The sequence below is a fragment of the Lupinus angustifolius genome, chromosome LG02 (assembly GCF_001865875.1).
Source record: "Lupinus angustifolius cultivar Tanjil chromosome LG02, LupAngTanjil_v1.0, whole genome shotgun sequence".
In the NCBI taxonomy this organism is placed as follows: domain Eukaryota; kingdom Viridiplantae; phylum Streptophyta; class Magnoliopsida; order Fabales; family Fabaceae; genus Lupinus; species Lupinus angustifolius.
Window position 1 is genome coordinate 4,748,083 of NC_032010.1, and position 13,598 is coordinate 4,761,680.

At 34.8% G+C, this 13,598-nt stretch overlaps 1 protein-coding gene and 1 long non-coding RNA gene across 5 annotated transcripts in view; both read right to left on the bottom strand.

Annotated features, from left to right (window-relative positions):
- On the bottom strand, positions 445-9,024 carry LOC109333887 (probable plastidic glucose transporter 3). 4 transcript variants are annotated; one of them, XM_019569474.1, is made up of 15 exons: positions 8,858-9,024; positions 8,063-8,186; positions 7,208-7,307; positions 7,049-7,116; positions 6,820-6,952; positions 6,111-6,210; positions 5,881-5,993; positions 5,649-5,742; positions 3,376-3,529; positions 3,062-3,205; positions 2,896-2,969; positions 2,325-2,413; positions 1,876-1,990; positions 1,431-1,646; positions 445-1,021 (listed from the first exon to the last, which is right to left on the bottom strand). In XM_019569474.1, the coding sequence occupies exons 2-14, from the start codon at positions 8,127-8,129 to the stop codon at positions 1,449-1,451; spliced, it is 1,449 nt and encodes a 482-aa protein (XP_019425019.1). In that variant the 5' UTR covers positions 8,130-8,186; positions 8,858-9,024; the 3' UTR covers positions 445-1,021; positions 1,431-1,448. The 4 variants fall into 4 exon arrangements, with proteins under 4 accessions (XP_019425019.1, XP_019425024.1, XP_019425015.1 ...); XM_019569479.1 differs by having other exon boundaries at positions 447-752; positions 8,063-8,183; XM_019569470.1 differs by having other exon boundaries at positions 447-752.
- The window catches only part of LOC109328833, a 3,717-nt gene continuing 3,342 nt past the window's right edge, over positions 13,224-13,598 (bottom strand). The window contains exon 3 of the long non-coding RNA XR_002105481.1: positions 13,224-13,235. This is a non-coding gene — a long non-coding RNA (uncharacterized LOC109328833). The remainder of the gene's footprint in view (positions 13,236-13,598) is intronic.

Below are 13,598 nucleotides of genomic sequence, written 5' to 3' on the forward strand. Positions count from 1 at the left end.
GATTCATTATTACTTACTCGCTATTTAAAAACTTTTTATTAGTTGAATTGGTGAATGAGAGATTAAGAGTGAAAAAGCAATATTCCTTATGCATTGTCTTTTCCACTTTGGCGAGATAGAAAAAAAAATAGCATAAATAGTTGCTACAACTTTTCAAGTTTCAACTGAAGAGGAAAGAAAAATACGATAAGTCATAATCTGAAAATGAGAGAGGGGCGATAGTTATGCTGGAAACCGTGTAGAGTAGAAAACATCTTTCACAAGAGTTTTACTTCATATCTTTGGTAGTGTGAAAAGGTCAAATTGCCCATTTGGCTTCACCTAAAACACGAAAAAAACCCTACACTAATGTCAAATGGTATCCCAACATATTATTTGTAAATAAAACTTAATAACAACCCAAACTGGGATTCTTTTTTGTTACATAAAAAAAGGGAAGTAAAATAATTCACTATTATTTGTAAATCAAAACACTAATGTCAAATGTAGTACCAATTACATCTCCCAAGGTACAAGTACCATGATGTGCTCACCAATCTTATGTCAAAAAGAATAGAAGAGACCAATTAACCTCTCTAACTTAGGGTCTTGTACATTTTCATCATCAGTTTAAGATAGTGCAACATCCCATGGCTAAAATTACATGACCATTTTTGGTACCAAAGTTCTTGTGATGAGAAAAGTTTCATTTACTCCCTCTAATTTAGAGTCATGTGCACTTTAGTTCTGAAACTTTAAAAATGTGATTTCAGCTGTAAACAGAAAATTAAAGAAAAGGATGAACACATTCATTAGATATTTGAGGGATTGTGTTTCATGTTTTTAAAGTTTGAGGAGCAAAGTGCACATAACTCTTAAGTTGAGGAGGTAAATTAGGCTAATGCCAAAAAGAAAACTCATAAATTTACAAATTCCTTTGTAGTGAACACTTGATGTCAGATCCAACTATAGCATGGGACAATAGCCCAAAAAAATGCCTCCTAAAACTTCAAGACCATATATTCACTAACTAGAAACTATCCTGCAAATCAATGACATTAAAAAAATAGGGGTGCATTAATATAGCAACACAAAAATTGGGTAATGATTGATGAACCCAAAAGTGTAAAGTCAACCTTGAAAAACAAATTTTTTTTTTACTCTTGTTCTATTAAGTACAGCACTTTCCATTGATTTTACACTTTTGGGTTCCTTAGATAGAAAAACACTTATTATTTTGATAATCCAGTTGCTCAAGATTAAACAAAAGAAAAGAGCTACCATAGCAATAAAAATTGAACAAAATTGAACCAGAAATAATAAGTCTAGAAACTTTTGAAAGCCACATATATTGATTTTAAGACCATGAATCTGAAAGAGTTTCTGCTTACAGTTTACCACAGTGAGAATTCACTTTACTTCTAATTAAGAAAATGAAAATATGGCTATACCTTATCCATATGGCCCCTCTAGTTCATTTGGGGTGCTTCTTGTGCAAGAAGTGAAATCTCAATTTCCTGAAGTGACTTCCCTTTTGTTTCCAGAACAAATTTGTTCACAAAAATCACAGCCAACAGACAAAATGAACCAAAAAATGTATACAGGAGTTGTGGCCCAATTTGCTCCAGTAACTGCAAAAATAATAGACCGACGAAGAAGTTTATCACCTGGTAAACAAATGTTTTACAATCTCAGAAGCATAAAGGAAACTTACTAGAACTTGGACATAATTAAATATTTACAAGAACTGTGTCTAAGACAGCAGAATAAGGACAAACATTTAAGTGGAATACAAGTTCATAACAATGTCCAAAAGGGTTAACACTTTGAAGATGAAACAGAATGAATATTAGGAAGCATTAACATTTATAATGAAGGCATGCAGAAGACAATTACCCAATGCACAGCCAAGCAAATTGCCATTGCCTTTGCTCTGATCCTGCTGGGTAGTATTTCAGACATAAGGAGACTAGGGACTGGACCAGCACCGAGCGCAAATGAAAGCACAAATCTGCATTGTTCATTCCACATTTAGCAACACATCATGAAAAATGAGCTATCAAGTTTGTAGAAATGTGATCAGTCAATAAGGAACTGAGGTATTTAAGATCCATATGCCTATGTTCAACAATATCTATGCCGAAATCCATTTCAGAATAAAGAACTAAATTTGCATAAATGGAAGAAGAAATTTTATATAAATTACAAGATTATTTCATCCTGAAGACCACAATCCTTTTGTCTTCACCCTTACAGTCTCACTCACTCCTTTTCCATATAATATTTCCTATTTTTTGTCTTAAAGTCCCGCACCCAAAGAAGGTTGAAGTTTTTTGAACACTTACAGCAACATGCCACCAACAGATAAATACATAGCTCCAAATCCTGATATAAAAGAACTTGCAGCAATAACTTGTAGACCCATTGCTCCACTCTAAAGAAGAAAATGAGTAAAGGTTAGATAATATAGTTCTCATCACCTAAGTTACGAATTTAGTAGAAAATGTAATCGTGAACTTTAAGGCAGGAGGATTCAAACATGCAACTTAATGGAAAATGTAATAATTGAATAAACAAATAACTCCTAAAAAATATCATAGGAACATTCCTACTATTGAAATGACCTGAGACAGGAGATTGCAAGTGAAGTAACACTGTCGATGAGCTTGCTAAAAGTGAGAATAAGAAAGAGGTTGATAATGGTAATGTATTGAGCAGAAGAAGTTTGGATAGGTTGCCATTTTTCATGTTCCCGTTTCCTACCAAGCACATCCTACCTGAATACCCCAAGAGTCCAAGACTGTAGTAGAAAAACTAAGCATGCTTCCTAAAGTTGACCAAAAGTTTAAGCATCTACACCATTCCTAATGCCCATAATATAAGTAGCTTTATTCAGCAAAGTTATGATTTTCATACCATGCCAAAAAAGCTACCTAGGAGAAGCACTTTTCTTCCAAGTTTATCCATCAGAATCATTGCAATAACTGACCCTGAAGTAGCATAAACAACAAGGCTGAGAGAAATATACATCAAGTAAATAAATAAAAGCAGAAGGAATGTGGGGATTTAAGCTAGCAGATACCTAATAAATTGCAAATTCCTATGCATGTGTTAGCAAGATAAGATGGGACACCAAAGCTTTCAAAGACAGTTGAAGAGAAATAGAAAACAGCATTTATGCCAGATAGCTGCTGTAAAGCAAAAAGCGCAGATCCGATGAACATCACTGCAAAATGCATTTAGCTAATTAGCAACCACCAGTAAGACATAACTATATGTTCCACAGATAAACAATTTTTAAAAACTGCGATATGAATAAGCAATCATTAAGATTCTTGAAGATACAAATATCGACTGCTCGGTAAACAAAATATTTGGAAAAATTATGATATGCACCTCTGGAATAGCAGCCATAGAGTAAGTCGGAGAGTTTTACTGTATCAGGTTCATCACCTCTGTTAGACTTTGACAGTTCAGCCATTACAGGTTTCACATGTACTGCACCCAAGAGCTTCTCAAATTCAGCTTCAGCTTCAACGCTTCTCCCTCTCTGAATAAAGGCAAAGAATTATAAGTGCCTGTGCAGACAAATAATTTTAATCAATAACAAAAAGGAAATGAATAAGGTCAGGGAGGCTAAGATCCTTTGAATTCATCTTATAAATAAATTGTTCAATAATAGGTTAATATAGACATTGGGAATGATTTATTTAATCATTTCTTTTGAGAAGCGAGTTAATCATGTGAGGGGACAACTCAAAAATCTAGGAAAGAGGCATCAGTCATAATGGGAAGAGATGGTCTCTTTTCCGCTCTCTCTATTTTTGCGCTAGGTAGAAACAACATGGTCGATCACAAAATATGTTAGAGAATAACCTCTTATTGGAGTTGACCCTGAAGTAGCATAAACTACATGGTGGAGTTCTAAAAGTCTACAAAGTGAAGTTGTTGGAGTTGCATCTGTATCATCTTCCTCTTATTAAGATTTTGATACTACTCGTGTGTGGTATATGAGGCATATGAGCAAAACTGGAATGTCTATTTTGGGCAAGTGGGGATTGCTAGGCGTCCATAATATTGTGAAGCATGACTTTTGGAAACATTATGTCTATAAAAAGCAGACCAGAGTCATGTTTAGCATCACATTTCACACGACTAAGGGCACAATTGATTATCTTCACTTGATTTGTGGGGCCTTGCACTTGTCCTGCCACAAGGTGGTGCCAGATACCTACTAACTTTAATCGATGATTTTTCACAAAAATGTTCAAGTATATTTATTGAGCACAAAACCGATTGTTTCTCCACTTTCAAGAAATGAAAAACACTTATAAAAATCAACAACAATAACAACAACCAAGCCTTAGTTCAACTAGATGGAGCCGACTACATGGATCAAACAATGTCATAATGTTCTATGATAAATCATGTCCACTGGCTCTAAATAGTTATTAATCATTTCACCTATGGTTTTAATTGACCTCCCTTTGCCTTTAGAAATTGGAATAACCTCCATTTATTTTACTCTGCTTATTGGGACTTTTAGCGATCTTCTCCACATATGTCCAAAACACTTAAGGCACGATTATACCATATTTTCTACAATAGGAGCTACCCGACTTTATCCCTAATGTGTTCATTCCTAATCATATATTGTCTAGTGTGTCCATTCATCCAACACAACATTCTTATCGAAAATCAAACCGACAAGAAAATCAAGCGTCTTCGATCATACAATGGTGTAGAGTTCTATGAGGGACAACTCAATGAGTTTTGTGAGAATGAAGGCATAGTAAGACATCTTACTATGCAGAAGACACCACATGAAAATGGAATTTGAGTTAGAGTGAAGTGCAACTACCCTTTTGTATTTGTTAGAATAATTGAGTCTAACCTAAGCCCAAAAGCTAGCTCATAGAGAAGGAGGATTGCTCAAGTTATTACAAATGGCTTTTGACTCATTTTGTCATCTGATGTGGGATTTCGATACTTTAACACACACCCTCACGCCTTAGTATGATTCATTCAGAGCATGGAATTATACAGGAATGAAAATCTTCATGTGGCCCAAGATCGGGTAGATTATGATACCATGCTAGTATGATTGGGCCTAACTCCATCCCAAAAGCTATCCCATAGGGAGGATTGCTCAAGTTATTATAAATGTCTCTTGGCTCAATTTGTCATCCTATGTAGGAATTCCATACTTTAACACAATACTGTCCATTATTTTTAAGTATGGAAGTCATCCTTGTATGTGCATGTAAGCTATAAGCTGAACCACATCAGTTTTCATACTTCTGCTTTATTTATGTCTATTTTATAATAGACTAACAGAGTACCAATAACAAAACACCAGTGTAATATTTTCCAGAGAAGGGATATTGAAGAAACAGGGGGATATTACACCTATACTTTTTAAGGTTTGGTTTAATTACACTTGACACCTTTTGTTTCAAAAGCTACACTACCTGAGGGGAGGTAAGCATATCTTTTGAAACAGGAATACATAGCGCAATCAAGTTATACCTTAGGCAGGCTAGTGTAATTTTACTAAAAAACCTACACGTCAAACACTCCCTTCAGAATCAAGTTGAAGAAAGAATATAAAAAAACAAATGTGAATCCAAGTGCTGCAGCAGGAACTATAGATAAGGGTTGTAGACAACCTTTAAAAGCCAATGAGGACTCTCTGCACATATCTCCATAAAAAGGGCAAGTGCTGCAGCAGGAACGATAGATACCCAGAAACAAACCCGCCACCTGAGCACATACATAATTTCGACATAAAATACTACCTCTTATAAAGAATACAGAAGAAAAACAAGTAACTGAAAATTGAAATTGATAGATAAAACTACAGTAAATATATGTCAATGAACTTCATTTAATATTCCATACCAACCCACTACTCCTTTTGCTGGGAAACCAATAAAGAGAGAACTCATGAGTCCAAGACATGTTGCAATCTGAGTTAAGCCCCCAAAAGTACCTCTTACAGATGGAGGTGACACCTATTAAAGCAAGTGGATTTTGTAATTGTATTCTTTAAGATAACTGAAAAAACTCTACTAAAATATATAGATCTCCTACTATAGAGAAAAAAGTACTGATGATATCGTCTAATATACCTCGGCCACATAAAGAGCTGCAACAGGTGGGCCAAGTCCCATTCCAGTACCAACAAATAACCTTCCCAAAAGCATGCCCCACAGGCTTTTTGCTGTTGCACTGCAAAAGTCGTGACTTGTGAATATTAAGTTTATAGCTTTATCTCTTGTTTTACATAGGGAAAAAGTTGGAGCAGAAAATGTTAATTTAATAACAGATAGCAAGGAACATTAAAAAAAAAGGGTTCTCATAGTTTTAGGGTGGCCTAGTACATGAGGCTCCCACTGGTGTGGGGTCTGAGAGGTACACAACCTTATCCGGCAAGCAAAGTAGTTGTTTCCATAATTTGAACCTATGACCTCTGGTCACAAGACAACAAACTTACCTTTGCGGCAAAGCCCATCCTCCAACAGGGGGCTATGATAGTTTTATCGTGATTTTTTCCTTAGTTCATTATCTCCCTCTTTTCTTTTTCTTACATTTTCTTCTGTTTTATGTAGAAAACATCTGGAAAGAAGATGGCACTTATTTGAAAACAATCATCAAGAGAACACGGACAATATAAACATGAAAAATAGCACGAGAAGAGGGTCACCTCATCGTATTATGATGATGACAATTAGTTTTCTAAAGTAACTTTTTGTTTCTCTACTTGTCCTGGTTTGTTCTGAGTTGTCAACACTAAACAAATGAAATATATAAACTAATTTGCACTTATGCAGCAGATACCTCATTCCTGCCCCAATGATCATAGGCAAAGCACACAGCTGAAAACTTTTTCTACGCCCAATCCCATCTGCTATCCATCCGCTGAACAAAGATCCAAGAAAAGCACCTACTAAGCATGTACTTACTACAAGACCTTCATCACCATAAAATTAAAAGAAGGTAGATAAATATCTAGGCATTAAACATGAAAAGGAGATTTAATGTTAATCAGGTAGATAAAATTAAGTACCTTCAGCCAATGTATTCCCACTAAAGCCGAGATCTATAGAAATGCTCTCTAAGGTTTCATTGACTACTCTGCATCGGCAATAGCAATTAGCAAACTAGATAATTTCATTAAGACATGCGAACAATAAAGGTGGATCAAACTTCAGTAACAAGAACATACCCAACATGGTAACCATATAAGAATGAAGAAAGTGAAGCCACTACCACATGAGACAAAGAGCGCTGCCAAGCAGGTTTGGCCATCGACAAACGCACTGAAGCTATGAGGGATGAAGTTCTTCTATTAGTGATAACATTACAAAGTAGAAACCAATTTCTCCAATTGGGTTATAAGAAAAAAATTAGCAGAAAAGGAAAAATATAATATCACTTCATTGTTTTGCTCCCATCAGAAAGAAAAATAAGAACTACGTAAACTAAACAAGACAGAACCTCACTGCTGGTTGACTTGCTAATTTTCTTAAATATATAAGGTGTGGCTCAAACCAAAATTCACACGCTCATAAAATGAAATGGATAGACAAAATGTGTTACTCAGTTTTTAACCATAAACTACAGAACTCAATATTATCGCATCATACACGGACAGATGAAAAAAAGTATTCTTCAGCAAGAGAGCCTAATTTAAGCATGAGAAGCCAAAACATTTATATATTTATTATACATTTGTCCCTGCTAAGAAAGAACTTGATGAAAAACATATGTCACTATATGATATGCAATGAAGATACTATAGCTGAATTACTACATACTATTAGTATTATCCATTTCAAAGTGGCCATTTCCATTTTTTATCGAGAGTTCAGTCTCAGATGTTATATTAAACTCATATATTATACAGTACAATGTACACCTTTGATAACTCGTAGAACCACTGAAATATAAAATCAATAAACCCAAATATTTAAAATATAAAAAATGCAACTAGATATATTAAACTTAGTATAACAATAAAAACAATAAAGTGAAAAAATTATATGGCCGAAGAATATAACAAAATTAGAAAGGTACCTACTTGGATTTTCTTCTTTATCATATGAAGACATGTGTTCCCTTGATGTTACTCGCTGTCTTCCTCGCATGGCGAAATGATAAAAGCCTTCTCCAAAACTCACAAGGGAGTACCTTCCCGCAGGCTTCTGCATGATCAGAATAAAAGACAGTAATCAAAGAACTCATCAATTACAGCACATAGCAGCAGCATCAAGTTTCTAGTTAAAATAATAAATATTTAGTTTCACATACTATATCTGTTAATCTCTCAGGAATCAGGATACTGTCAAACTCCTAAAAAGACATTCCCAACAGGATTTTTTTCATGCCCATTAATCTTGCCTATGTGTGTTTGCTACTATTCGTAGTTGGTTCTAAGTTTGTATAAAAGTCGAACGTTACGTCATGCAGTCGACACCCGAAGTAAAACTTTGTCAAATCTGAATGATATAAATCAACGAGTACATTAATCCTGAGATTGAATCCAATATCACAAGCTTAAAGGACCCAAAAACCTTCCATTTAGAAAAATACACATTTGGTGAAAAGCATAACTGTATAACATTAACATAGCAATCTCAACAACAAAGTTACAGACTTTTCCTCAGATCTGATAACCCCACAACTTCATTTTCTTATTACATGGCACTTTATCATCCACATTTTCATTCCCAAAAAATGGGAGAGTTAAAATCTCGCCATCATTTGTTTAGTTCAAAGGGGTTTTTTTATATTATTTTTGAACAAAATCACAAAAACTCAGAAACTTTTGTCACCTTAAAAAAAGAGAAAAGTGAGAGATATGAAAAGATGGTACCTTGATGAGGATTTAGAAATGCATAGAGATGGAATGAGAGAAGGAAGAGAGTGAAGTAGTTTCATGGCAGTTGAAGACAATGACACGTGTCACTAACTCACGTAGTCTTGGTCAATACAAAAGTGAGCTCCCATATATTTCGGACTAAGCATAATAAGCATCTCAAAATTCGAGTGTTAATAACTTAATATTATTATATTAAAATTTGAATATAATATTTATGTATCATCATAATAAAATTTTATACATAATTACTATATTATCTATCGTTCTTCTTATTTGAATATTTTTTTGAAGAATAAATGATCATGAAATGTAAATTATAGATAATATAATGTCAAAATATATATATATATATATATTTTAAAAATATCATGTTAATATTATTATCTTATAAATAAAAATAATATATATGACCAGTAAAATATATATACTCATCTTGTAACCAAATTTAGAATGTATGGATATTAATATGAGTCAATACATGAAGAGAAAATATTAAACTTATAAATAAATTTTGTATTCTATAATTTTTTAGTTTTGTTTTTTAATCAAATCTAAGCATAGAGGTGTAAAAGTTAGATTGGTTTAGTTTTTGATGCAATTTAGTGATTAAATCGAACATAAAAATATGAACCGTTTCACCTCAGTTAACCATAAAATTTGAAATGAATAGTTTGATTCAGTTCCATGGTTTTTCTTTCTTTTAAAAAATTCCTTCATTAATTCAAAGTTCTCAATATATTCAGAGGCATTGTTTGTTCACTTGAACTACAACTCAAATACATAATTCTATAAACACAAGCCAAAATAAATTTAAAAAATTCATACAAAGTTCAAATGAATCCAAATCTAATTATATTGCACAAACTACTAAAACATACTCAATAACCCTCAAAACAACTAGAAGACGATATGTGAACTTGTTGTGTAATGACTCATATTCTTTAGATAATAGTAATATTAGTTATGAGTTTGAACTGGGGTAAAGGATTGTGGGTAGATGACTATATATTGATGTTATGTAAACTTAATGTAACAAGGAGAAAAATAGTAAAATACAAATCTTTATTCTCTAATAATACATAGTTGTAGCCTCTCAAAGCTCCCGAGGAGTAGGCACAATTGGCCGAATCTCGTTACTAAATCATTTGTTATTATATTTTCTCTATACTCTTTTATTATTTTATTGTTTGCTTATTCCCAACAATTGGTATCAGATAGCTTTTGACTCGGGTGTCAAATTCGAGGTGGAAAAGTTCGATGGAACTGGTAATTTTGAATTGTGGTAAATAAGGGTTAAGGATGTGTTGGCTCAACAAGGTCTATCAAAGGCGGTGCCTGAGAATAAACTAGATGGTATGGATTAACTTGATTGTAAAGAGTTGAAAGAGAAGGTTGCAAGAACCATACAACTCTATATCGGATAAGGTGATGTATCATGTTATGTGTTTGATGTCACTAACAGAGGTATGAGAGACATTAGAGAAGTAGTTCATATCCAAGTCTCTAACAAATAAGTTGTGATTGAAACATAGACTCTAGGCCCAAAGATGCAGGAGGATGCTGATTTGCAACAACATCTCAACACTTTTAATCAAGTGGTCATTGACTTGCAGAAACTTGATGTGAAGGTTGATGATGAGGACAAATCAATAATATTATTGTGTTCTTTGTCAAGTTCTTATGAACATTTGGGGACAATATTGACATACAAGAAAGACTCAATCAAACTAGATGAGATCACATCTACACTTTTGTCCCACACTAAAAGAAGACAAAATGTAGGAGAATGGTCTCAGGGTGATGGTCTAAATGTGAAAGGGAGTCAAGCGCATGGGAGGAGACAAGGCAAAGGAGGTCCTGCCAAAGGGAAAAGACTAAATTCCAAAGGCATAACACTAGTAGAGTGCTATATGTGCAAACATATTGGGCATTACAAAAGGATTGTCCCAATGAATGGAGTCCTGGAAAGCTAGTTGGAAAAGATGGAGTATCTACATCTACAAATGTTGCACGGAAAGATGATTATGGTTACAATAGTGAAGTTGATCTATCATTTGTATCATCAAATTATAGTGCAGATGAGTGAATACTTGATACTGGTTCCCACCACATGATGTCAAACAGAGAATGATTCACCACATACAGGGCAAACAATTTTGGTTTCGTATATCTAAAAAATAATAAAGCATGTGGGATTATTGGCATGGGAGAAATCAAAATTGTGATGGATGATGGTGTAGTGAAGATATTATATGAGGTTAGGCATATACCACATTTGAAAAAAAGTTTGATTTCTTTGGGGACATTGTAGGCCAGAAGATTTAGCTATAGAGTTTATGGGGATATTGATATTCTTCGAGTATGCAAATGTGTTATGATTGTGATGAAAGGTAAGAGGAATGTTGAGAACACTTACAAGTTGTTAGGGAAAACAGTTGTATGAGGAGTTGCTCGAGTGGCTAAAGAGATTTCAATAGATTCAGACCATGATACTACAAAATTATGGCACATGTGTTTGCATCATATTAGTGTGTGTGACATGACATTACTATGCAAAATAGGACTGTTGAGGGGAGTCAGCAAATGCAAGCTTCATTTGTGTAAGTATTGTGTGCTTGGGAAACATACACGAGTTAGTTTCAAGACTGGCCAAAACAAGACTCAAGGCATTCTAGACTATGTCCATACGGATGTATGGGGACCCACTCAGGAACCATTCCTAGGAGGTTCTAGGTATTTCGTTGCCTTGTTGATGACTTCTCTCGCAAGGTCCGGGTATATTTTCTGAAGCATAAGTCAGAAGTCTTTGCCAAGTTCAAGGTTCGGAAGGTACAGGTAGAGAACCAAACTAGTAGAAAAATCAAATATTTGAGGTCGGACAAAGGTATGGAGTACAAAGACTTACAATTTCAGAAATTATATGAGGAACATGGCATTCAGATGCACTTTTCAGTGAAGAAGACTCCTCAACAGAATGGTGTTGTAGAAGGGATGAATAGAACTCTTACAGAGAGCGCCAAATGTATGAGACTGAATGCTGGACCTTCCAAAGGATTTTGGGCATAGACACTTAGTATGGTATGTTATATCATCAATAAGTCACCACTGGCTTTATTGGATGGTAAAGTTGCAGAAGAAGTATGGACTGGTAACCTAGTCAATTATAACATGTTACACATATTTGATTGTCCTGCTTATGTACATGTACCTAGTGATGAACGATCTAAACTTGATCACAAGTCAAAGAGGTGTATCTTCATTGGATATACCAAAGGTGTGAAGGAGTTCAAGTTCTGGGATATAGTTTCCAGAAAAGTGGTGTTGAGCACAAATATAGTGTTTGATGAATATTTCATGCTAAAACTGTTAGTTTTGATAGAGGTGCCTAGGCCAAATGGAGAGACTTTGGGATCAAATAAGATTCTAGTGAGCAATGAAACTGTTCAGGTGAATAAAGGCAAGGAACCATGCACTAGTCATATCAAGAACATGATGATTCTCAAGCGGAGAGTTTAGGTGTGTAGGAGTATCTATTTGCTAGAGACATTGATAGACGTCCTATCAAACTTTCAGAGAGATCCATGTGGCTTTCAAGAGACTATAAATAGCCAAGAGAAAGAACAATAGATGGGTGCCATAATGGAGGAGATGAAGTCTCTACACAAGAACCAAACTTGGGAGCATGTCCCATTTTCCCCAGACAAGCGTGCAATTGAGTGCAAGTGGGTGTACAAGAGGAAGCCAACAATATCAAAAAAAGAAGGGGGGAGTTAAGGTTCATCTTGTAGCAAAAGGGTATGCACGGTAAAAAGGAATCGACTATAATGAGATTTTCTCTACAATGGTGAGACACACTTTTATCAGGGTAGTGTTTGCCTTGGTAGCCAATCGGGATATGCATTTAGAACAGATGGATGTGAAGACTATCTTTCTCCATGGTGAATTAGAGGAGAAAATTTACATGACACAACCAGAAGGGTTCAGTGCAGCTTGACAGAGTTACTTGGTTTGCAAGTTGAAGAAGTCTCTATATAGGTTGAAGTAGTCTCCCAGATAGTGGTACAAGTGGTTTGACTCCTATATGTTGAATCTTGGTTACAAGCGTTGTGAGTATGGTTGTTTTGTTTATGTGAGAAGCCTTGATGATGGTTATTTTATTTTTATGCTACTTTATGTTCATGATATGTTAATTGCTGCTAATCATTTGAGTGATATCAATAAGCTGAAAGTCATAATAGACAAGGAATTTGACATGAAAGATTTAGGGGCTACTAGGAAGATTCTTGGGATGGAGATTCACAGGGATAATGGAGCTAGAAAACTATGGCTCTCCCAACAATGTTAAAGTAGTGAACACTCGATTGACAAACCACTTCAAGCTTTACCTAGATTAGTGTCCAAAGACAGATGAAGAGAAGAAGTATAGGTCAAAGGTTCCATATACAAGTGCAGTGGGTTGATTGATGTATGTTATGGTTTGTACTAGACTGGATTTGGCACAAGTAGTTAGTCAAGTATGCAAGTACATGTCTAAACCAGGGAAGCAACATCGAGAAGCAACCAAATGACTTTTCAGATATTTGAAGGGGACTATAAGTCTGAGTATCATGTTTGACAATCAACAATGTAAGTCTTCAGTTATTGGTTATATTGATTTGGACTATGCAGGAGACTTGGATGATAGAAGGTCCAGAACGAGGTTTTTCTTCAACCTTGCAGGTGGACCAATTATATG

Bases quoted from the DNA above. Each gene is read 5' to 3' on its own strand.
- LOC109333887 (XM_019569474.1), bottom strand. From the start codon at position 8,129: ATGCGAGGAAGACAGCGAGTAACATCAAGGGAACACATGTCTTCATAT. The intron at 6,211-6,819 runs GTATCTGCTGCA...CGACTTTTGCAG, and splicing joins ATCATTGGGGCAGGAATGAG to TGCAACAGCAAAAAGCCTGT. The intron at 3,206-3,375 runs GTGCATATCATA...TGCATTTTGCAG, and splicing joins CTATGGCTGCTATTCCAGAG to TGATGTTCATCGGATCTGCG.